Source organism: Lacerta agilis, chromosome 3 (genome assembly GCF_009819535.1).
Source record: "Lacerta agilis isolate rLacAgi1 chromosome 3, rLacAgi1.pri, whole genome shotgun sequence".
NCBI classification, from domain to species: Eukaryota; Metazoa; Chordata; class Lepidosauria; order Squamata; family Lacertidae; genus Lacerta; species Lacerta agilis.
In genome coordinates this window covers 80275381-80300807 of record NC_046314.1, presented here as the reverse complement: position 1 = coordinate 80300807, position 25427 = coordinate 80275381, and the positions used below count along the sequence as shown (strand labels likewise).

General features: G+C 40.7%; 1 protein-coding gene across 10 annotated transcripts in view; it reads right to left on the bottom strand.

The window, feature by feature from the left end:
* The window catches only part of LTBP1 (latent transforming growth factor beta binding protein 1), a 175142-nt gene that overhangs the window by 107958 nt on the left and 41757 nt on the right, over positions 1-25427 (bottom strand). For 8 of the 10 annotated variants that reach the window (XM_033144486.1, XM_033144487.1, XM_033144488.1 and 5 more), the window contains one exon: positions 13616-13783. In XM_033144486.1, the coding sequence (XP_033000377.1) occupies positions 13616-13783 (168 nt within the window). Of the gene's footprint in view, positions 1-13615; positions 13854-25427 lie in introns of those variants that run through there. The other 2 variants (XM_033144491.1, XM_033144496.1) reach the window with 1 other exon arrangement.

Below are 25427 nucleotides of genomic sequence, written 5' to 3'. Positions count from 1 at the left end.
GTAGACAAGCATCATATCCTAACAAAGGACCGGCTGTCCATTTGCATTAAATTTTGCTGGAACTTGCAGCCTTAGTTCAATCATTCTCATTTTAGGATTTATTTCACTGACAAATAAGGTGGGCTGAGGCAGCTTCCTTAGGAGGCAGAAGCCGAAGAGTCTCCATCCCCACAAGGGCCCTCCAACCACCCCTGGCAAAGAAGCAGTGGCAGCAGCAGAACCAGTTTTTGGTGAGATCTCATGGAGCACAGAAGGTCTCTTGAGTTTACAATGGAACACGCCGTCACTGCTGCTTTGCAGGTGCCTCCACACAACCAAGGTAAGGGAGCCTTCGGCAAGGGCAGTGTGCCAGGGCACCTTCCATTTCACCTCAGGCGGTGAAACAGGATGTGCCGCCCCTGGAAGGGGCTCAAGGTGGCATGTACATTCCAATCTACCCATTTCATTCTCACAACAAACTTATGTAGTATGTTAGGTTGCCAGATGGTGACTGGTGCAAGGTCACCCAATAAGCTTCATGGCTAAGAGGATTTGAACCCTGGTCTACTAGAATCTAGTCCAGCACTCTTAACTACACCACATTGGCTGTCCCGGTGAAATTACCGGTACCAAGAGCATTTGAAATACTGCTCTTCAAATGTGCATTACTGGAGCTTATCAGAGCACCAGTGGAACAGTTATAGATTATTATTATTTTTAAAAACTATTTACAGAAAAATATAGCTCTCTGTGTGTATATATGCTGTAATATATGTGGAAAAATAATTTCCCCTTCCATTTTTTATTGTGATAATGCTTCTATAAATAGGCAGAAGTTAGCAATACACTAAATGCTATAGCATACAGGTGTATAATTTCCTGTATAAAAGGCTTACAGAAACAGAACATTTGATCCTCCATCCTGTAAAGTTTAAGACTTGGTTTTTGTTTTTTTTAATGTTGCAAAAATTGTCCACGCGCTGCATTAGCAGCACTGAACTGGGCATGAAGACAGAACTGAACAAAAGGAAACAATACCAATATATTTCTCAAAAAGGCTGAAAACAGACCAGAACCGCAGAAAACAGACAAAATGGTACAGTATTTATATTCTCAGTAACTCCTCTGTAATTCCTACATCACATGTGAAGATTCTCCTTCATAAAGGAAAAAAATATATAAATATACTAGACAATCTTTTTTTAAAACATTATTTTCTGTTTAGTACTAGTAAAACTATGAGCAGAAGATTCACTTCATTTACTGTATGAAACAGAATTATACATAACACCCCTGTGGAAATTTAAAATTGACCACTCTCTTTGTATACAAAGACAGACAAAACTGCTTCCTTGCAGCTGTTAACTTCAATGAGGCACATTATATTATTATTATTATTATTATTATTATTATTATTATTATTATTATTATTATTAAATTTATATCCCACCCATCTGGCTGGGTTTTCCTTTTACTCTTATATCTTACAACATATATAAAAACACAACAAAACATAATAAACACAACAAAATAATAAACAGTTTAGAGTTATACTCAAATTAAAATAACCGCCAACCCCAACAAAACATTTAACACCAACCCGACAAAAACAAAACAGAGGAACCAAAATTAGAACCGTTTAAAACATTTTAGCCAGTTGCTCCAACCCAAGAGTTGTTCCAGCAATGTTCCAGTGGCCTCCCAGGAGCCTTTTAGCTGTTCAGGGTGAGTGTGGGCCCCGCCCCCTAGGCCAGGTAGAAATGGGCATTGCAGCAGGGAACGGCCTACCTTCTAGCACTCACGGCAGCAGCAACTGCTGGGCCATGGTTACAAATTTCAGCTGGGGAATAGCATGTAGATCAGGGGTCAGCAACCTTTTTCAGCCGTGGGCCGGTCCACCGTCCCTCAGACCATGTGGTGGCCAGACTTTATGGGGGGGGGGGAATGAATGAATTCCTATTCCCCACAAATAACCCAGAGATGCATTTTAAATAAAAGCACACATTCTACTCATGTAAAAACACCAGACAGGCCCCACAAATAACCCAGAGATGCATTTTAAATAAAAGGGCACATTCTACTTATGTAAAAACACACTGATTCCCAGACCATCCGTGGGCTGGATTGAGAAGGCTATTGGGCCGCATCCGGCCCCCGGGCCTTAGGCTGCCTACCCCTGATGTAGATAATGCTTAAGAGGAAGCTACATAGCACATATCCTCCCAAAACAATTTCAAGGTATGTGGCTTCTGTATATACCCTTCTTTCATCTCCCCAAAAGCCCATTTCTACCTGCAGACATCCATGTAAATGGTTGCTTGTAATGTAACCATGTGGGCAGAGTGCCATGTGGTAAGCCATCAATGCATCTAGAGAATTAGCAGGGAACATCCACCTATGGCCAAGAGGAAATCTAATTATCAGTGATACAAGGCTTTTGGCTGCAGAAACTACTGAAGGCGAAACCTTTTTTAAAAATACCCATGCTGTCCTTTTATGCTCTGAATATTCATTGGGCTTAATGAAGCATTCAGTGAAATTAAAAAGCTTTCACAGCTTTAAACTATTAGGTCCAATTAAAGGCTCTGTCACCAGTTCTGTTTCTGTGAAACCAACACAACCACCAAAGTTTAAGTATTATATTTTAGTTATTGTACAGCCACTAAGTTAACAGGTCAGGCCAGCATTGACAATGGAGCACACGATGCAGATTTCATGCACAAAAAAGGGGAGCGAGGAAGAAAAGCAGTATTAGGGGGGCTGAGCAACTTGTGACCAATAGTCTAATTTAAATATTGAACAAAATGGCGGGAAGCCATCTTGGTTTGTTAACAAGAAAATGCAAGAGAAGAGGTCCTTTATTACACCAACTAAAGGTGACAAAAAATGAGCAACCTTTCCAGCTAATCACACTAGATGTTAAGCAAAAAAACAAAAGTGGGCAGAAATAGAGCAGGGTAATAGTCTGAAGTTTGTAAAAATTGAATGAAGGAAGCGTTACACAAACTTCATTAGGTTATGTCAGCCTTCCCTAACCTGGTGTGCTCCAGATGTTTCAACTACAATTCAGATTTAGCTAATGTGACCAATTGTTATAGTAGACCTGTGGTTCAAAACATCTAGAAGTCACCAGGTTAGCAAATCATGGGTTAGGCCATCTTTGAGGCCACAAGATTTCCAATATTGCAGCAAAATAGCTACTTTCCCTTTTGAAATTTAGAAAGCCAGTACTTGTTTGATTCTGCTTCCATTAATGTATTCCTCCCCCCCCCCTCCTAGCAAAGCAGGATATGTAAGTATGGGAAGAGAATCATCAGAGTTCCAGGTGTGTTTCATGCACCCAATGTATATGGTAGGCACGTCCAACAGGTAGACCATGCCCCCCAAAGAAGCTCAACAAATTTGGTTCCCCTAAAAAAGCCCATCATATTTGCCCTGCACTCCCCAAAACAGGGATTTCCTTCCTAAAAAAAAGCTCAACAACTTAGACCTGAACCCCAAAAAAGGGGGTAGATCACGGCCAGTTTTTAACTCTGTGAGTAGATCACAATCTCTTGGGAGTTGGCCACCCTGGTCCAGCACTACCTTACTCCTGTGAAAATGGATTTTCCCGCCTTCATTTTAGCAGCACTTTGAAGTACCAACTTCAGAACTTCAAATCCTGACCATTTGTCAAATTTGGCACACAAGAGTAATCCAGATAAGGATCTGGACTGTGGAGTGAAAACGTTGCTCCACCTCTAAACAGCAATGTATGAATGATAGCACCATCTTTTATGGTATGGCTTTCCATTCAGGCACTTACTGTTAATGTACCATAGCACTAGGCTCTCTAGACTCTCTGAATCTTAATAATCTACTGTTAACAAGATATCTTGGTTTTAAAATAGCCTAGCAAATATCTGCTTTAATGCATTATTCTGAAACATTAGAAAGTTAAAAGCAAATGTATGAGGTTAGATGATCCAAGTTATCAGAGAGATGTACAATTGGCAGAACAAAAAGAGCAGCCTGCTTTATCATACTTGTCCTCACTGCAAAAGTTATCATGCACATTACAAATCCATAAAACTCCATGGTCACAAATTAGAACAAGTTTCGAACTACAGTGGTACCTCGGGTTAGGAACTTAATTCGTTCTGGAGGTCCGTTCTTAAGCTGAAACTGTTCTTAACCTGGTGCACCACTTTAGCTAATGGGACCTCCCTCTGCTGCTGCGCCGCCAGAGCACTATCTCTGTTCTTATCCTGAAGCAAAGTTCTTAACCTGAAGCGTTATTTCTGGGTTAGCGGAGTCTGTAACCTGAAGCGTCTGTTACCTGAGGTACCACTGTATAAGTATCGAGGAGTGGCGGTCCAGGCCTTAGGAACCAATAAAATTCATATTAATTCCACCAGGAGTGCTGGGGAAAGATCTGCTAACTGTATCCTCAAATTCTTTAGCACTCAAGGGTTGGTTTTTTGTTTTGTTTTGTTCTTTGTCCTCACGGCCCTAAAATTATATAAGGCCAAAACGTTGGCACAGGTCCTTTATGGATCCTTTTTGGGCCCGCCGTCCTATTCTTTCACTCCCCTTGAGAGAGTTCAATCTAAATTTCTCAGAGCCCTCTTACAAGTCCCCAGATGCGTTTCAAATGCATGGGTTAGATTAGAAACGAGGATGATGAGAGTCGAAGCTCATATTAGCTTAACATCAATCTATAAGTGGTTGACACTGAAATTGCTCCCCCAAGGTATAGCTCCAGTGATTCTTTGTGATTGGTTCCAGTCTGGCTGGCAGATAGCGGTCCTGAACTCTCTGCAGAAATTGGGTCTTGCTCCTCAATCCATCTTAAATTTGGGATTGGATCAAGCAAGATCCGTGGTCAGGCAAATAATTATGGACACAGAGAGACAACAGGACTGCTTGAGGTCCCCTGATTACATAATTGCAAAACACGAGATATATGTTGCTGTCCCGGCAACATATCTCTGTATCCAGAAATGCAAGAAGGGCCTTTACTCTCGCCAGAAGTTTGGATCTGCACTCGCCGGTTCTGGAAGGATCTTTTGGAAAAGTCCCGTATGCCCAGAGACTTTGAACCTGCCCATTAGGGGAAATTGTTGTTGTTTAGTCGTTTAGTCGTGTCCGACTCTTTGTAACCCCATGGACCAGAGCATGCCAGGCACTCCTGTCTTCCACTGCTTCCCGCAGCTTGGTCAGACTCATGTTGGTAGCTTCGAGAACAGTGTCCAACCATCTCGTCCTCTGTCATCCCCTTCTCCTTGTGCCCTCCATCTTTCCCAACATCAGGGTCTTTTCCAGGGAGTCTTCTCTTCTCATGAGGTGGCCAAAGTATTGGAGCCTCAGCTTCAGGATCTGTCCTTCCAGATTAGGGGAAATAGGAAGCCCTGAACACTTATTTTTTAGATGTCCTTTTTACAATGAGGCACATAGAGATACCATCGACCCCCATCTGGTGAGGCTTGCTGACCTTCCGGACAAGCCAAAACTCAATCTTCTCCTCTTAGGCAAAAATCACAAGATGACCTAGATGGTCGCCAGATTTTGCATGCAGATTTGAAGGCGCAGAACCCCCCCCCCCCCAGAAAACTGCCGTAGCCAGCCTCCTGAGTGTCCCAGGGCCAATCTGCATGTTAGTCTTTTCATGTCTTAGGTCTTTTTGTGTACATGTAACTATTTCAATTTTAATCTATAAGTTGTTATATTGTATACTGTTTTAAATGTCTATTTCACTTTTGTGGAAGTAGTCTCTTGTGCTTCTTGAACTGGTCTTTGACCGTAATAGTAGTAGTAGTAGTAATAAAAATTATTATTATTATTATTAATCCATAAAACAGATTTTGGGTAATTCACCATGGCAAATGGTAGTATTTTTATCAGTTATTTGTCAGAATTGTTCTTGTGTTTGGATTTGAGTTATTCAGACTTGGCATGGACTTCAGCATCTAGGAAAACGTTTGCAAAACAAGTCAGAACTGGTAGAATATTTCATTTGAATCCAACCTCACACAGAACTGTAACTTTCAATATAAGACAGTCAACAGTTTTACTTTTGTTTTATTTGCTTTATCCGACACAGATCACCAGGTACATTATATGCAAATATAAACTGTTGCACAGTAAAGTTCATTTCTCTTCTCTTTGTGTATGGGTCTGCTATGAACACAGGATACCAGTGCCACTAAATTAGGAATTAAATTAGGCACTAAATTGGGAAAGGTGTCTGCTAGGGCTATGAGTAACCCCATAAGGTAGTTTAAAAATACTATCCATGTACGGTAACTATGAATGTGAGAATGTTACAGGAAAGTTATGCTTCAACAAAACATTAGCTATGGAATGAATCACTATTCAATATGATAAAAAAAATCCTAGAACAAGAATTAGTTTAGGCTAGTAAGACACTCTGATGCACAATAAACTATGGAGCTGGATACGTTCTAGACATGCCCATGCTAAAACAAAGGATTAAATTACTTTAATTGTATTCTCCTACGGCATAAAGTCCCTGAAACTCTGTGTGGATCAGGCAGGGTGGTGGTGTCAGAAAGTGTGTGCGGGTGTCCCGCTTTCCCGTCCCCAAAGTTGGAAAGTATGCTATATTTTTAGAAGCTTTTTGAATACATCCACTTGTTTCATGTTTTGAAATGGCAACACACTAGGTATAGCAGGCAAAATCTGCATCATACCTATTTAAGTCCAGTGTTGGATATACCACAAATAGCTCAGTGGTATAGCACATCCTTTGCATGAGAAGGTCTTGGTTACAAACTCTGGCATCTTTAGTTAAAAAGGTCAGGTGGGACCCTGGAGTTAGTAAGAGTTACCGGTAGTAGGAATAGAGCATCCACCAATATGGATGGACAAAGAGTGTGAACTGGTGTTCTATTCAAAGTACCAACAAAGAGTTCAATTCTTTATTTAAATTTTTGAAGTAACACTTGACTGAGGCAGAAGTGGTTAATATATGTTTGGGGAAATGCAGATTAAGTGGTTAATGTGCATAACCACCAGCCACTGTGGACATTCAATGGGTCCCATGAAGAATGTGAACATACTGATTGGGAAATGTGCACAATTTCCTTTTAATTGATGGATTATATGCACATTCTCCATGAAACCTTGTGAATGTGTACAACAGCCAGTTATTACGTACATTAACCGCTCAACTTTCATTCCCCTTAACACACACATTGTTCAGCTGGATGAATTCCATATACTGTATAACTAGATAACTCCGTTATGATTGGCGAATTATAAAAGAAAAAATACATTAGATGGGGAGTTTTTCTGCTTTTGGCAGTATAGCTGGTCTTATAGCAATGGAGGGGTAGGATGGACAAAGAAACAATTATATTATGAAAACTAAGCACCAAGTGTCTGGCACAAGTTGCCAAAAAAGTTTTAAAGCCTTGTCCCGCTTTTACCCAAATACTTCTTCAAGCTGTTTTGTCTGACTTTATGCGTCCTCTTAATCTGCTTTCCCTGGCACAGAACCCCTTTTATGTCATCACACTCCCCCTACCCCCATGCTATTTGAAATACATGCTTGACTGGCTAAGATATTGACATATCAGCAGCAACCAAATCATTCTGCAGATATCACAGTTTTATTATTGTCCCTTGAACTCTGTTGGATTCCATATAAACTATGGAACAATAGAAAAAGACATAGGTTCTCTGTTACAGACAAAATGGAAGAAATGCAAATAAAGCGGGGGAAATGCATGGTTCGGCCTCCCATTTCCCAGGAATATAATCTGGCACTCATTTTCTTTCTCCTGTACCTAATACTGACATTTTAAAGGCAATTTCCTCAAAGAACATTTTAGTGCAACAATCTGCTGTTGGAACTTTTCTTGTATATGAATTCTGCAGTAAAAGTGTGTTGGCTTCCTTACAAGTCACATCCACTTTTTTGGCTAATGAGTTTTCTGTAACTCATATATGAGAATCACTGTTTTAATAGAAAAAAGCATTGGGTTCAATATAGTACACAGTTACAGATATTTGTTTCAACAAGTTTTAAATTCTTAGACCATCCCAGATAGTCCCTTTAATCATGTATCGCAGATAAGATTTATTTCCTCTTTAAATTCATAATTGTAACTATCTTACAATTTTACATTGAGTATGTGGAAACCTATTTAAAAAGCTACAGCCAACTATATGATATTTGCTTACAAGAAGCTTGTAAGGTGGGCTATGGACAAAGATAGTGAATTTCTCACTGCTACTCAATGAGGAGCTTTACAACTGAGTGGGAATTTAAAATTGAAGATGAAAACAAGTGTAATATTAAAAAAGGACTGAAATGACAGGTGAATATCCTAGTTAAACAATCTCTCCCCACACCATACATGTTTCAGATACTGTCTTTTAGAAGTGCCAATGAATGCACATTTATCTACTCATTCATCACACTAATTAAAAAGAAAAACAGAAACCTTTATTTAATGTGCAAAACTGCTTGGGGAGAAGGTTCCACAAAGATATCACAGGTATAAGCCAATCAGTGCTGTGCTTGGCTAGGATCTGATACAAACCTATGTTTGTCAGAGCATGAACCTGGACAGGAAAGGAACACCTGACTGAATGTTGTGAGGGTGATTCCAAATCAGCTCCATTGCTGCTGAAATGCTATGTTTGATTTAAGTCTCAGTTTCCTATGTGAAAGCCCAGCACTTAAATTATTCCACAACAGTGGATTTCTCTTTTCATCCTTGGAATCATTTAAGTTAGACAAACTGATGAGCAATCAATGGCTTTTAGTTAAACAAGATCTCCTTGTACATGCATACTGGATGCTGAGGACATAGCTACTTCATGCTCTACTTGGATGGAAGGATTATAGAAGCCAAGAGTTAGAGCCAAGAGTTTAATCCACATGGGATCTGGATCAATGAAAAAACAAAAACAAACTGCAAGCAGCCAACAATGGATGGAAAAAGAGAGCATATTGCTAGAATCATTAAGACCGCCAGCAAAAGGACAGAAATCAGTCAGGCTATAATGGAAAGATAAATAGGAAGAGTTGCAGTAGGGACTGAGACAGGCATCCCCAAACTCGGCCCTCCAGCTGTTTTGGGACTATAACTCCCATCATCCCTAGCTAACAGGACCAGTTGTCAGGGATGATGGGAATTGTAGTCCCAAAACAGCTTGAGGGCCAAGTTTGGGGATGCAAGCAAAGAATAACCTTGTTACTTCCCCAAGAGGTTCACTCAGAACTTAGTATTGTAAGTAGCTTAAGGCCAAAAGGAGTCAGACCAAAGTGACTGGGGGGAATTATAAAGTTATAGGGAAGCAGCAAGAGACATGATCACTAACCCTAATATTAGGCTTCCTCAACCTCGGCCCTCCAGATGCTTTGAGACTACAATTCCCATCATCCCTGACCACTGGTCCTGCTAGCTAGGGATCATGGGAGTTGTAGGCCAAAAACATCTGGAGGGCCAAGGTTGAGGAAGCCTGCCTAAGATGTTCAGTTCAAGAAAAGCCAGTCATACTGTTTTTGCCTTATAAAGTCTAAAGAGAATGAATAAGTACTTCACTGTATCAACCCTACATTGTTCAAACTTGCTAGAATATATTAAATCAGAAAAGACTTATGAGCAAGAATGAGTCATACAATCACGAATGTTAGCTGGGAAATTCAGCATTTGCAATGCTGTTCCCTTTCTCCATTACGCTCTCTAATCCACTTCCCTGCCACAAATAAATACAATTCTTTTGGAAAGCTAAATCTAAAAGCAGAACAGTCGCATAACATAAACCAATCTATATTAATACTCTGAACTACCATATTTCAATCTGTTGACTGAATCTAGGGTGTTTTTTTGTCCAGTCTAAATCGACTGCTGCTATTGTTTTAACACAATACACATTATTATTTTTATATGCCACTCGTAAAATGCCTATGGTGATTGAAAGGGGTGGCAAAGATGGGGTGAGGGTATTTATACCAAGACTCCTTAGCCACCATACACTTGTCTGGAAAACAACAGTCAAGTGAATCTGCCAGTAAGAATCAACCAAAACAATTAAGAAACCATCCACATCCCTTAGGCAATAGTGAGGGATAGTGAGGTAAAGAAAGGAGTAAAAAAATATGGGAAGAGCCCTGTTGGATCAGACCAAAGATCCATCTTGTCCATTTTATTCTCACAGTGGCCACCAGATGCCTATGGGAAAACCACAAGGACATGAACACAATGGAACTCTCATGTTCCTAAGCAACTAAAGCATACTGCTTCTAGAGGTAACATACAGGCATCATTACTAGTCGCTGAGAGTCTTATCTTCCATGAATTTTTCTAACCCTTAAACAATGTGCTGTTTGAAGAAGTACTTCATTTTGTATATCCCAAATCTCCCACTATTCAGCTTCATTTGATAAACAGCCAGTGGCAGTTTATATAAAGTTAGGTTTCCTTTTATCCCAATATGTATCACTTGACACTTGTTTACACTGAACTGTTTTTGCCATTCTAATACCCATTTCCACAGTTTGGAGAGGTCCTTTTGGCTCTGCATAATCCCTTTTCTTTCAAGACACCTGATATGGTGTCTTTAAACTTGGCTACCTTACTGCTACCCTACGTCCAGATGTCTTATGAACCAAAACAAAAAACCCACTGATATTAATTCAGTTTAATGAAGGAAATGTCACATGGATTCTTAAGGTTACAGATCTTCTCAATACTGTCTCTAAAGGCCTTTTGTTTTCCCAGAAAGTTTTTGAGGCAGAAACTAGAGCTGCTCTCTACTCATCCCAGTGCTGGACTTGCTCCAGGTTTCTTATTCCTAGGACTAGTGATCAAAGACCATATTCAGCTTACGAACCCATGTTCCTGGAACTATGCACCATTGTAATCATTAGGTACAAGACCTTGAACTCTAGGAGGTAAATACTGCAGCTATTTCTGAGGCCCACCTGCTGCCTAATAGGTAACACCTATTCTGCCTGGCTAGATGGAGTTTAACATATTAGTGGGCTGGACCTTAAAAGTGTGATCCTAGCACTAAGTGGCAATTGAAGACCTAACTCTTCCATTTTCCCCTCACCCAGTCAAGCAATGATGGATCATTAAGATCCACAAAATCACTCACCATTCCAGTTTTACCTCTGGGTGCAGTTCTGGTAATGCCCCGCAAGTCAGACATCTAAACATAAACATGCCTGCATACTGTTTTGCATGCCTGATAAACTTTTCTATACAGTATATTGGGCTGATTCCCTTTTAAGTAGTTACAGGGCATACCATTTCTAAAATATCAAACCTGGGGACAGGAAGAAAATGATGCTACTTGTTTCAAAAGACTGTGCAATGCAGCTTTACATAACAAGTAAAAATATGTCATAGAATCATAGATCTGTAGGGTTGGAAGGAACCCTGAGAATCAGCTAGTCTAACTCCCTGAAATGCTTAAAAACCTCCAATGTCATTCTGTCCTGTAATGTCTCTTCTTTGTTATCAAATATTTTACCTTCTAAGATACATTCAGGGCAGTTATACTAGATGTATTAAAACAAAACAATGCTTCACATAGCTGTGACAATTTCCACAGGAATAGAATTTGATTTTCCACACTTGTTACTGGATGTATAGCAGCTCTCATTCATAAACTATCCTTATTTTTCAGTTCCACATGCATTGCCACATACCAGAATTATATTTAGGATGCAATCACTGCAGCATGCCTTTTAAAGCTATCATTATCAAGAAATGTACTACGGTATCAAAGGAATTTGGATCCATACCATGACTTGTCTGTAATTTCATCTAAGCACACTTCCAGATATAGGCTTAGTTCAGATGAAATGCCAAACCATGGTTTGGTGTAGCAAGAATGAGCCTTGGGGTCATGCACACTCTCCCCTATGTCTGCAAAAGTGGAATCGGGTCACAGTTCAGATGCAATATCCAGTTTTTGTGTGTGCAAACAATACACTGTCCAGAAACGTAGGGAACAAGCTGTGCTATCATAATGATCAATGCCTTAAATGATAATTTTAGGTTATATGTTAGTGACTAAGTTTTAATTTATATAGTTTTTAACTGTTGCTATATCTGTATTGTCCCTGTTATACCTAATTGTAAATTCAAATGTATCCCTATCGTGCATTATGACTTCCTTGATATTGTATGTGGGCTGGAACTGGTCTGTGACTGAAATAATAAATTCAACTGTCCAGTTATTCTGCTATGATAATATACTATAGTCAGCTGCTAAATTGGAACTCAGGGAAGTACAATGGGAGGAAGCAGCACGTGAATCTAGATTTCAAATAATACCAGGCTGTGGTTTTCTGTTACATCTAAATCAGCACTTTTGACTTTTGTAGATAATAGGTGCTTGAATCAGAGCACTGGTCACACTCAATCCCCATGCTGAAATGTCATCTCCAATTCAGATGCCACCAGTCCAGACTAGCAGAATCCAACATGACTGGCACACCTACAATTGTGAAAGACAGCAATGGTAACTCTAAACTCCCATGCTGAGAAGCATCTCTCCTCTCTGAGGCACCTCCTGCTGTGATTCCTGATTTGCTGCTACCGTTCTGCTAGAAGCAACATCTGGAAGAATCTTTAGAGTGATTGATCTGCATTTCATACATCCACTTTGCCAGACCAGAAAAATTAGAAATAGCAATTGGGGGGGGGGGGAGAGATTGTATACCATAAAAAGACAATTAGGATGCCTCTTTCTACTCTGCCTAACATTATGTTTGTACTTGGAATAGTTTTGCTATTCTAAGGATTAGCTGGCATTAAGTGAAGAGCTTTAAGAGTTTCATGAACTGAATAAAATGAAATTGCAAACTGCCCTAGTCAGTAACAAGGACATATAAACTGTATGTCACACAAATCTGAACCACTGTGCTTGAATTTCAATGCAAAGCAAGATGGGTGGGAAACTGAATCTTTGTTAAGTATACACTTCTCTACAGCTAACATCCAATAACCTTTGAAAAACAATCTTATTTTTGGTGTACCATGCTAGGTATACCACTGAGATTCCTTTTTGGAAAACACAAAATAGCATTTACTGGAATGATAATTGACATTTATCTTACTTTTGATTTGATTTCTAAGCTTTCTGTCTCCTATTTGTACACTTGACACATAATAAATATGTTATGCTCACAACACACTCAAGGCAAAAGTTGAAAACTGGCACCCATTTCACTCACAGGAATGCAGAGTCGAACAATTCCCAGACAATGTCTTGCAGGAACATTTCATTTAAGCCTAACTAGATTTTTCACATTCACTTATGCAAAATTAAAACCACAAACTGAGAGTATTTCCCCCCTCAACCATGACATATTTTCCACCCAATTTGCGAGTTTCTACACAGAGCTACTAACACACAGCACTGCCACTGCCTCCCCCACCACATACAACCTAAACTGTGGGTTTTAACTAGTTATCCCTCTCTTTTGCATGTTCAAAGAATTATCAAAGTCAGTCAAGGGATGGCCAGCATCAATGACATTACACTTATCATAGACCCTTGAAGAAAAAGCTAACAATTTCACAACATGCACAAATACACAGAAGAGTCCAACAGAAGAAGAAGAAGAAAGGATTAGCAATGATGATGAAGGATTGGAGAGACTTACCTACTCGGAAGTTGGGTGCTGTCAAGGTGTCAGCAGCATGCCCATTTTCACTAATCAGAGTCGTGGTGTTTCCTTTCTCGCAGCTGTTCTGACAGGTGCCTTTTTTACAAGTCACTTTACAGATGCTGGGTGTAAAGACCACCTTGATGCGTCCCGTGTGATTTCCCACTGGGAGCAGAGGCAAAGAGAAAAAGAAAAACAAACAAGTCACTTTGGTAGCCATTGATTTCCTTTAGATGGGGTTTTTTTTTATAAAAAAAAAGCTTTTTAAAAATAAAATTTAAAAAGGCAGAGAGTTCTTAACCGAGGAGGGCAGTCTTCAGTGCTCTCTCCTCGATATCCAGTGGTGTCTCTGAAACAGGAGTAGGAAGCTTAGCAAACAGGACTCCGGGATCCACTCCAAAACCACATTTAAAGTCAAGTCACTGGAGTGGGATTAGTAATCACAATGCTGCACTTTATTCACAGTCAAAGAGCAATACCAAGGGCATGACAGCTTAAATAGCCAACCCTGACAGGCAGATGTAATGTAAAGCGACTGGCTGTTCACCTAGGGGTGAATAAACTCTTGCGTCTTTTTCCTCCTGCATACTTTTCCTGTTTCTACACTTATTAAGTCACTATTTGTAGCCCGACCCCTGGAAATGTTTTAGGCATGCCGCATGTCTGAAAACATCTGTCTCAAATCTCCTGGCACCCCAGCCTGAAGTGAACAAATCCAGTGACGCAGCTGCCCGGGACCCTTTTATTTTTTTTCCACAGATTCTTGGAACAGCTACTCCATGTGGATTTACATATTATAGGTTTTACTTTGTCGACAACTACTAGCACTTAAACCAGCATTCTAATTGTGCAAGATTGCCAACGGATAACTGCAAAACCTGTTGCTAACAGGGGGTGGGGTGGGGCAAAGTGTGTTCCAGACACAGTCATTCAGTACTTTAGTCTGATCTGTTCTTAGAAGATGGGAGGATTTACCAAACCCCAGATTTTCTCTCTTTTTTTAAAACCCCAGATTTTATGAATGGTTGTATATACGTTTGGTTAAGCAACAAACATTTATATCTCTTATTTTCTTACTTTTTTAAAAAAAAGCATGCTTCAGATATACAAAATCATATGCACCTCCGCCCCCCCTTGTCAAAGTTTTACTGCAACTTCATTCCTTCATTAAGAAACCATATTAATAATAACTATTTGCAAAAAAAATTATCCAAGCCTGATTTCTTCCAAGCCAACATTTTTTCTAAACATTTTCCAATATGTTCCTGCCACAACAATGTGTGCAATTTGAACACTGGTTGGTTGGCCCATCCAGTGTGGTAAATGCCCTCTGGGAAATTATTATGGGTAATGTTTAGGTGGGGGGTGGAAGGAGAATGTTTCCTAACATAAAAATAATATCATTTCATATTATTTTTGGCTTGTAATAAGATTAATTGGAAGTAAAGAAAACAGTGCCAGCTGATTCATCTCCAGACACTGGCATTAAACTGTTGCCCGCCAGATGCAGAGCAAATGCTCCAGCTTACTGTAAACAAGCAACCTTCAGACCTACTTACAGAAAGCTTCTCTCTGCCAATATTGAAAACGTGAACTCCCCCCCCCTCCAAATACAACTAGGCACAGCTACTCATCATCTGAGGAGATTTAATGTGTTCATTCAGCACAACGACACATGGATATGGGAGCAGTCTCCTCGCATTCATACAGATAAGATTGTGGGACCAATACAGGGGGTGCAGTCTGCACTGCTAGTTTATTACTTAGGCCTTGGCAGGTCCGCTTTCTAGTACCAGCGCCATTTTACATAGTATTAAGAGCCACCTTTACGTCAACGACAGAGGTAGACTAGAATGAGTTGCAGTTCTGTTTACTGGTTGCAATAAGACAGTGAGAAGGCTCACAGAAGAGTTAAAAGTCTTCCCTGGCACTGCTCACAGACTTCTAAGGAAGCCTGCCTCATATTTGGAACACTTGTGCTCTGAATAATTCTTAACAGTAGGCACAGCAGAGCTGAAAGGGGGAAAACAATGAAATTCACTCATTCTAACTTCACCAGTCATAGCTCACTTAAAGGCAAATCTTAGCTTTTCTCCTGGCAAACTGCATTTTCTAGGAACTAGCTCTACACCTTTCCCAATAAACAGGCATAAAGTTGCTTGTGAACTGCTAAGGCAGCCAGATTTCAAACATCTAAGTCAATTCTAAAACACCAAGCAGATTTTCAATATTTTATTTGGAAATGTCTTCACAGGAAAAAAAAAATCTTTTCCTAGAAAAACCGTAACAATTTCTATCCTCTATTTTAACATGCCTTTTGCAATCATTTCCCCCCCCCCCCCCCATTTAGGAAGTGATCTAATTAAAACAACATGCTTAGCTAAGTAACCATTATCAAGCTGGCCCAACCTGGAAAATCTCGTGTGCTAGAGAAATCCCAGCTGCAGTTCTTCAGTGCCACAGCATGGTTTAAATTGGACTCTGACAATACTGATGAGACTGAGTGGTGACTCTTGAGTCATGGTGCAGACAAGACAACAAACAATGCACTTTCAGTACAATTTGATAAGATAGCAAAGGATTGCCGGTATATATGACTGGGAACTCAGTAAGTTATTTAGGAGCCTTACTTGGTAGCAAGCCCCAATGAACTTAACAAAGCTTCTTCTGAGTTGATTTGTATAGGATTGCTTTGGAAGGGTGCATCACATAGGACTTTCTATGGAGACTGGCTGTTTCCAGGAAATACATACTTCCAAGAATCCACTACTGATACATTTTCTTTATACATCTGCAGAGCACATAAGGGGAGTTGTAGGAACTGCGTGTATCGCACAATGTCTTTTTGTGTCAGACATCTCATGAGTTTCTGGTTGTAAGAATGTGAATTAATATTATAATTTGATTTTTATATCGCTCATTCTCATATAAGAGCCCAGGGCAGGCAACTGTAGTAGAAGGAAATCCCATGCATTATTAGGGACAGATCAACCTATTTCCATTCCATGTCAGTTCACAACGCATGAGCATGCATGAATCATAGATCCATTCCATTCTGGTTTTTGCATTTTAAAAAATGCATGAAAAATTCACATTTGAATTGTACGAATGCTGTACTTTCTTCCCCTAAAATACATTTTTTGCATGCTTTCAATGCATTTCTTCTACATATTTTTGTATGCTTTTTCTGTTAAATACCAAACACTTACTTTCACATATTTTATGGAATTTTACAGAAACTACATTGCCATTTCAGCAAAGGGTAATCCAACCCATAGCTGCATTCCGACATGTATGCAAAATTTTGGATCAGTGAATTAGGTTGGTTTAATTCCTAATACAGAATGATTTAATTTCTCCAGCATTCCTAATCCTAATAGACATCCACATTTGAAAATGATTGTTTAGTGAAAAGAAGCCGAAGTGTCATGGACTATTTTCAGGAACTGTATAACAAGCAGATCAGAGGATCATTCAAAACTGCAGACCAGAAGAGAAGACAAGGGTTTGCAGAGCCAATGTGCAAGAGCTATCCTGTAGTTCTCCACATAAACTCAGGATGGACTTTCGTGCCTCTACGTGGAACAAGAACGGGCTGCTAAAGATGCACCATGTCTTACAAAAAGTCAGTACATGTAGGGCTTGTCCATTTATACCTCTGCACACATATGCCAGTGTTTTTCAACCACTGTTCCGCGGCACACTAGTGTGCCGCGAGATGTTGCCTGGTGTGCCGTGGGAAAAATTGAAAAATTACTTCATATATAGTCCAGTGGTGGCGAACCTATGGCACGCGTGCCAGATTTGGCACACAGAGCCCTCACTGCTGGCACGCGCACCATCGGCCCACCCGCGCCGCTGTTGCCGCTTTCTCCCCAGGCTTGCGTCCACTGCCGAAGCCCTGAACTTTTTTTTTTTTTTTTTTTGCTAGTCGGCGGAGATTGTGTTCGGCGATTGATCTGCCCCTCAATCCGCCGCGTCAGCAGTCGTCTCCGACTGGGCACAACAGCGCTCGCTTCTTCAACCCCCAGGGCCGGTGTGGGGCCCCCGCGCGGGATGGAAGGCGAGGGCAGCCGGCTCCGGGCGGCATTCCCTTCTCCTGCCTTCTGCCCCCTTCCACTTCTGGCTGGGAGTCCGCTGAGGCGCCGCGACGGGCAAGGAAGCGGGGCTCGCCGGCTGGGGTCGCCTCAAGCTAGCGCGGCTCCGGGAGAGGAGAGGCCCGTGAGCTGACAAAGAGCAGCCGTCCTCGCTCGCCCGCCCGCCCGCTTGGCCTCCCCTTAGTCCGGAGCCCCCTCGGCTGCTCCCCTCTGCCCGCCTGAGGGCAATTAATAATGGGGCGAGGACAATGCGTCAGGCGCTGCCGTCACACACCCAAGCGCCCCGGCTGAATGGGCGAGGCTGGCACAAAAGGCGCCGCCGCGGAGGGAGCCGTCGGCGGCGCTGCTTCTCAAGGGCCCCGCCGGCCTCCCTCGCTCGGCCCCTGCGGCCCTCGCCTGCGAAGCGAGCCGCGCTTTGGTGTCTTTGTCGCCTTGGGAGCGGGGCGGCGGCGGCAGAGCAGGGCCGCTTCCCTTTTAACTGGCCGGCGCCACGCAGCCCCGGCCAGGTTGGCCCAGGCGAGGCGCGGGCGGAGGCTGCTTCCTTTCCAGGGTCCCCGCCGCCCGCCTGCCACTCTCCGGGCAGCTTGCAAACTCCCCGCTCCAAATAAGAACAGTTCAGGGGCGTGAGGACAACATGTGGCACAAGTCTTGTCTTTAAGCAGGTATCCGTATAAATATTGTTGTTATTAAAGGTGGGGCGGGAAATCGAGGCCTGGTTTTTAAGCCAGCTGGCCTGCATTCCCACGTAGTGTTCCTGTGCTTAGGGTGGATTAATTAATTAGTTAATTAATAATAGATGGGCGGCAGGCAGGGAAGGCTGGGGCTGACCGCTGTCTCCAGCTTGCAGGACCCGGCCAGGGCAACGGGATGGTCCAGCCCTGGGCAGCTCAGGGAGCAGTTTTCCTCCTTCATAGCAACTTCTTTACAGGCCAGGGGAAGTGTGATCTGCAGTGCCTCCTCAAACCCACAGTTGCCTTTTGCAGACCCTCCAAGTGAAATATGATTGGCCGGGGGGGGGGAGAAGGTCATCTCGCCTAGGGCGCAAAACACCCTAGCACCGGCCCTGCCCACTGCGCTGTGCGCGTGTCCCCCTGGTGCCCCGGCAGACGACGACGTCGGCGCTGCATGCCAACTCCAGCGAAGGTACCACCTGTCATCCACTTCTGTTCTCTCCCCCCCCCAAAAAAAAGCTCAGCAGAATTGGGGCGCCCACCCAAAAAAGCAAAGCAACCCCTGTGCGACCCCCCCAAAAAAGCTCCAAAACCTTGGTCGGCAGCTCCCCAAAAAAAGCTCAACAAGCTTGGGCACCCCGTGATAAACAAGTGGGTCCTGGTCTACAGTTTGGGCACTCGGTCTCCAAAAGGTTCGCCACCACTGATATAGTCAATATAGGCACAGAGTTAAATTTTTTAACATTTTCTAATGGTGGTGTGCCTCGTGATTTTTTTCATGAAACAAGTGTGCCTTTGCCCAAAAAAGGTTGAAAAACACTGACATATGCAATGCCAACCCTAAACCTGAACATGTAAGAGGGAAAGACAAATCCAGACTGTACCTCAACACTACTAGTTTCTATTTCACCTAAGTACTCGGCAATTCTTGAGGCTTCTGTTACCCAAATACAAAGTGCACACTTGGCACATTAGACTGAAGGACAAACGTGTAGAAATTTCCATTTACAGTAAATGGAAAGGTAGATCTAATCCTTAATTGCACTTCACTAGATAACTTAAAGGAATCACAAAGATACTTACACATATATGCTCTTTGTATATGATTCTCTATATTCTCTATGATTCTCTATATTACTGCAACCCTCAGTAAGCTTAAATGTATTATTATTAATTATTAATTATTTTCATTATTATTATTTTCATTATTATTATTATTAGTAGTAGTAGTAGTAGTAGTACCCAGCCCATCCGACTAGTCTGCCCCCAGCCACTCTGGGTGGCTTCCAACCCAAGGAGACATCAAACATTGAAAACTTCCCTATACAGCGCTGCCTTTGTATGTCTTCTAAAAGTCATATAGTTGTTTATCTCCTTGACATCTGATGGGAGGGCATTCCACAGGACTGGGACCACTACCGAGATGGGCTCCTTAGGATACTGTTTTATGAAAAGTAGCCATATAGAAAAGATAAATTAAGAGTGGATAGATGAGCATTAGCCACCATTCCAGATTTCTCTATGTAATACCGTGTTTCCCCGAATGTAATGCACATCTTTTTTGGCCAAATTATGTCACAAAATTAGGGTGTGCATTAGATTTGATGGCACATTAGATTCGATTACAAGCATGAAAAACATCGCTGACATAGCAAATACTTTTGGGGTTTCAAGGTTTTGAAAACTGAGGTGCACATTAAATTTGATGGCGCATTAGATTCACGTATATACGGTAGTAATCCAATCTCAAATTACACAAAAATGGCCTTGGCCATATGAAAGCAACCTGTGTTGTGAACTGCCCTGGGATCTAAAGATGAAGAGCAGTATACAAATTTAATAAATAAACATTCATTGAATTATGTGAACATTATTTCTTTTTTCTCATTCATGTAACATTGTTTTTAATTTTTCTGTCATGAATAAATCCCTCATTCCACTTTTACAAATAGGGAACTGAAACCAAGACATAATCACTTGGATGAGACCTACAGGTAATAGTAAATCCATGGGTTTAGATCAGTGGTTCTCAAAACTGTTTTCTCTGGTCCACTCTCAGAAAAAAAAATTGCCAACATCACATCAAAAAATTTTTATTGATAAGAGAAGCACTGGAAAACACAACTAGGATTGTCATCAGTATTACTTGATGTTCTTGCTCTCATTTTGAAAATATATCTATCCATATTCTGCAAATAATAATAATAATAATAATAATAATAATAATAATAATAATAATAATAATAATAATAATTACACTACACTACACTACACTACACTACACTACACTACACTGAAATGTTTAAATGTTTCTTTGATTGTCCTTGAATCTTCCTGCCACACCTGCCATTGTCTCCTGCCACGCTGGGGGAGCGGGGCTGTTGCCACACCCTCTGAGAACCACTGGCTTACATTCTATGTTTTTGCTTCATGGATGGGAAGGAGGGCAGTTTTGTACCACTTTCGCTTATAGAACTCTAATTTGTTGAATGGAAAGCTATTCCCTCCATTCACAGAACAGAAATTTAAGTCCCAAGTCATGGATTAAATAGGATTTCCATCACAGGAAGTATCTGTTACAGTATGGAGGGCGGGGGGTTAATGCTTTGTACTGGCAATGTACCCAATATAATTCAATGGCACAGACAAAAGTCCATTAGTCTCCACCCTGAAGGTCTGGCAATTCAACAGCAACATCATGAATTAAATGTGATCCTACACAAGGCTTGCTGTGACAAACTGAATTGCGGTCTGTTATGCTGTAATAGAAAGAGCAAGCAGAGGAATGGGCATTTGGCAGGGCTTGTGACCAGATGGCCATGACAGCTGTTTTTGCCATACCTAGATAGGGTTATATAAGGTGAAGGAATTCTATAAGCTAGCTTTGTAGATCATTTTACTTATAATGCTAATCCGATTCCAGGAAGATTTTATACATGTTTTAGTTGTCTTTATGAATGTGAACAATTGTTGATTTACATTTTCTACTAATTGTTTGGGTTTTACCATTCTTTTCAGAATTTACATAGATGCCTTCCAGAGTTACTATATGGTGCAAGATTTCTAGCTATGAACACACTCAGCTGCCCACGTGCATCTCATTCTATTTGGAGGAGGACCATGCGGACACAGAAGTTTTGGACTGCTTTACTAATGAAGTCACTAGAAGGCTGTTGTCCTAGAGAAACTGCACCTTTCCAGTCTCTTGTAAAACTGGGGTGGTGGGGTGGGGTTTGGAGAGTAGCAAGACTGTATTAAAAAAACAGGCACTGATTATGTTTTCATGCTCCATTTAAAGATGACACACATATTTACAGTGTGGAGAAAGAATTCATTGATCCACATGGTATTAAATATATTAAATACATTTTCATTAGAAATAAAGCAATATTTTCATTCCATACACATTATTAGGATATAAGATTTACATGCACCTAGGACTCATCTCTCATGTTATGGTATTTATGTTCCATTACTGTTGCACAGAACAGCTGAAAAAACCAACATGTGTATGACTTACATACACATACATGTATAGATATAAGCATACACTTTTAGAAACACTAAAAGCTTTTCAAGTTCTCTGGTTATCTCCTATACCTTTTAAACTGCTGACAAAACACAATCAAAAGGAAATTGCTTATTTCCTAAAGTAGGCCTGTCCCAGTTCTTTTATCATCCCATCCTGATTAACTCTTCTCAGAGTTTTTTCTTTAAAGCTGTACAAAGGAAAGCTGATATTTAATAAAATACCACCATAAAATATAACCTTTTTTTCTGAAGAAGTGTGCATGCACACGAAAGCTCATACCAGGAACAAACTCAGTTGGTCTCTAAGGTGCTACTAGAAAGAATTTTCGATTTTGTTTTGACTATGGCAGACCAACACGGCTACCCACCTGTAATTGGAACCTTTTTTTTGTTTAACAGCAACCTTTTTTCAATCATACAATGAATTTTTCACAATATTTCTACATACTATATATATTTTAAAAACATTATTTCCTCTAGTGATTTTTCAGTTGAAGCAATGTATGTATAGCCAACTAACAAGTCAGTCCTTGATTGGCTTTTGCTAAATATTGTTTAAAGATCCTGCACAGTGGTCTCTATAAAGATGCATATCAGCAATACATCCCCTTCACACTCCTTGTTTTGACCTTTCCCCCTACATTTCAGAAGAGCAAAGTAGTATCTCTTACACAAATTGTGAATGATTGCAGCTGTACCAACTGCATGGTGTCAGCCAGTTCCACTGTTGCTCTCATTTGTGGCATGGATGGGTTAGGGACCAGCAGGGGCCTTCAGTACATAATGATTTTATTTATATATAATCAACCACACAGACAGAGGAATAGCCCCCTAACCAGCAGTTTATCTCAAGTCCTTATAAGGATAACCCACTATACTCAATATCAAAGGTATAAAGTGCATTATTTTTTGAAAAATCCCAGTTAAACTAAATGATGAGCTATGTTTGTTTTGCATAGACAGAACAAGGTTTGTTAATCTTAACTGAATAGCTTAATAGGTAAAGGAACCCTGGATGGTTAAATCCAGTCAAAGGCAGCTCTGAAGGCAGACCTGTTTAGGGAAGTTTTTTAATGTTTGATGTTTTACTGTATTTTTAATATTCTGTTGGGAGCCACCCAGAGTGGCTGGGGAAACCAGTATAAATTAATTTAAATAAATTAAATAAATAAATAATTCAAAGGTGACTATGGGATGTGACACTCATCTCAGTTTTCAGGCTGAGAGAGCCAGCGTTTGTCCACAGACAGCTTTCCGGATCATGTGGCCAACATGACTAAACCGTTTCTGGCACAATGGGACACTGTGACAAGTGCCAGAGCACACAGAAACGTCCCTTCCCACCGCAGCAGTACCTATTTATCTACTTGCACTGGTATGCTTTCAAACTGCTAGTTTGGCAGAAGCTAGGACAGAGCTCACCCCGTTGCATGGATTCGAACCACCGACCTTACCATCAAGCAAGCCGAAGAGTCTCAGTGGTTTAGACCACAGCGTCGCCCCCGTCCCTTAATAATGCCAGTGTGGTGCCACAAATAACTGCAAATCTAATGAGAATCAAAATCTCTACTTAATCTCTCCAGTCGCCACCCACTGCACTCCCGATTGCAAGCAGTGCCAGATTTATGTACGGGCCAAGCAGGCTGTAGCCCAGGGCCTCATAAACTAGAGGGGCCTTGACCTGTTACTATTTTTTTTTTAAAAGGAAAATTTTTACTATTTAGGCACAGTTGCTTAGTAACATTAACCATGTGACGTATGAGTCTATGACTATTTAACAGTTACACAAGTGCATTTTTACTGTTTAGTAAAGTTTATGGAAGCTTTAAAGCTATTCAGAATCAAATAAAGTCAGCTATGAAGCAATACAAGTGTTCGGATCACCATCTATCATTGTAGCATCCATTTTGAGAACAAGTGAGACTTATTTTATATCATTGTGAATCACAACAATATTTAATTTTGACTTTTTGTGAAAATAATAAGTGATAAGAAAGTGGTGCTAGTAAATGCAAGTGACAAAAAGAACAGAAGTAAATATTCAAAATGTTTAAAGCCTTACTTGACCCTTAGATGAAGAATCATGTTTGCAAACAGAAAAAAATCAAGCAGACTGAAGACCAACCAGAACGCAGCCTCCCAAGAACTTCAAGAACTGTTGTCAGTAACTACCACTACAAGTACAGAAACTTCTAGAGAAAGTAACAATGAAGTAACAGGATCGTCAGCCAAAGACCTAACAAAAGGCACTGAAGGAACATGTCATGAGATAGCTATACCAGTGAATGAGCTTTATTGTTTTTTATCAGACCTACAAAAAGATGGGCAGTGCTTTAAAAAATTCTTGCCTCGAGTCAAATGACACAAGATGGGAGGGGAGATTCACGCCAAAGCTACTGCAGCTATTAGCAAAAGTTATGCTTACATTGTAGAAGCCCTCAGTCATATTTACTATAATGAAACAGAGAAAGGATATACTAGATGACATGCTGAAAATCTTCTGCACAAAATGGAAGAATTTGAATTTATTTCCTTGCGTCACCTTTGGACACATTTGCTAGACCAATTTCATAAAGTTAGCAAGTCACTCCAAAGTTTGCATACTTCACTGAGCATATGTGCAAATATTTACAGCTCACTATTGCAGCTCATATCAAACACTCGGGCTAATTTTGATTAAATTGAACAGCAAACAAAATTTACTCTACCAGATGTAGAGTACAAAATTCTCAAAAGAAGGCAGAGAGTGCGAAAAAACAAAACAATGATGGTACAGCGCCCAAAGCCTTAGACGAATTTTCTCCAATAGGCAAGTTTTAGGGCAAATTCCTTTATCCCTGTCATGGATGCTCTTGAAGCTTACCTAGACAGAAGGGAAACCATGTATACCGCATAGCTGGCAATTTTTGGTGAACCTGCAAGTAACCAAGGAACAGATTCGCAATGGCAGTAAAATGTTGATGAAAAAGTATCCAAAGGATGTTGACCTTAGCCTACTCAATGAACTCTTGTCCTTCCACATGTATGTCAAAGCTCACCCTGAAAAAGAAATTTTAAGCCACCAAGATATGTATGAAATAATATTCCAGGAGAAAATTCGGACAGCTTTTCCAAATGTGGAAACAACTTTCAGATTGTTCCTGTGTTTAATGGTTGCAAACTGTACTAGCGAAAGATCGTTTTCTAGACTAAAAAGGATAAAGAATGATGTACAGTCAATGATGTGCCAAGACTGGTTGTCTGATCAAAGCATTCTCTGCACAGAAAACGATAAACTGCAACTTACTAACTTCAATGTTATAATTGGTAAGTTTGCATCCAAATAAGCTCGAAAGAAACTGTTCTGATAAGTTTGCCCTAACCTCCCACACATTGTAGTGGAGCTTATGAACTCAGCTCCTCTACATGTGTGTGCAAGCGCTAAGGTGCTTGTTGCAGAATACATTTTATAAGCCGTGCCTCAGAGTCCTTTATGGATACAGCATTTTAGTCTGAGTCAGTGATCACAAT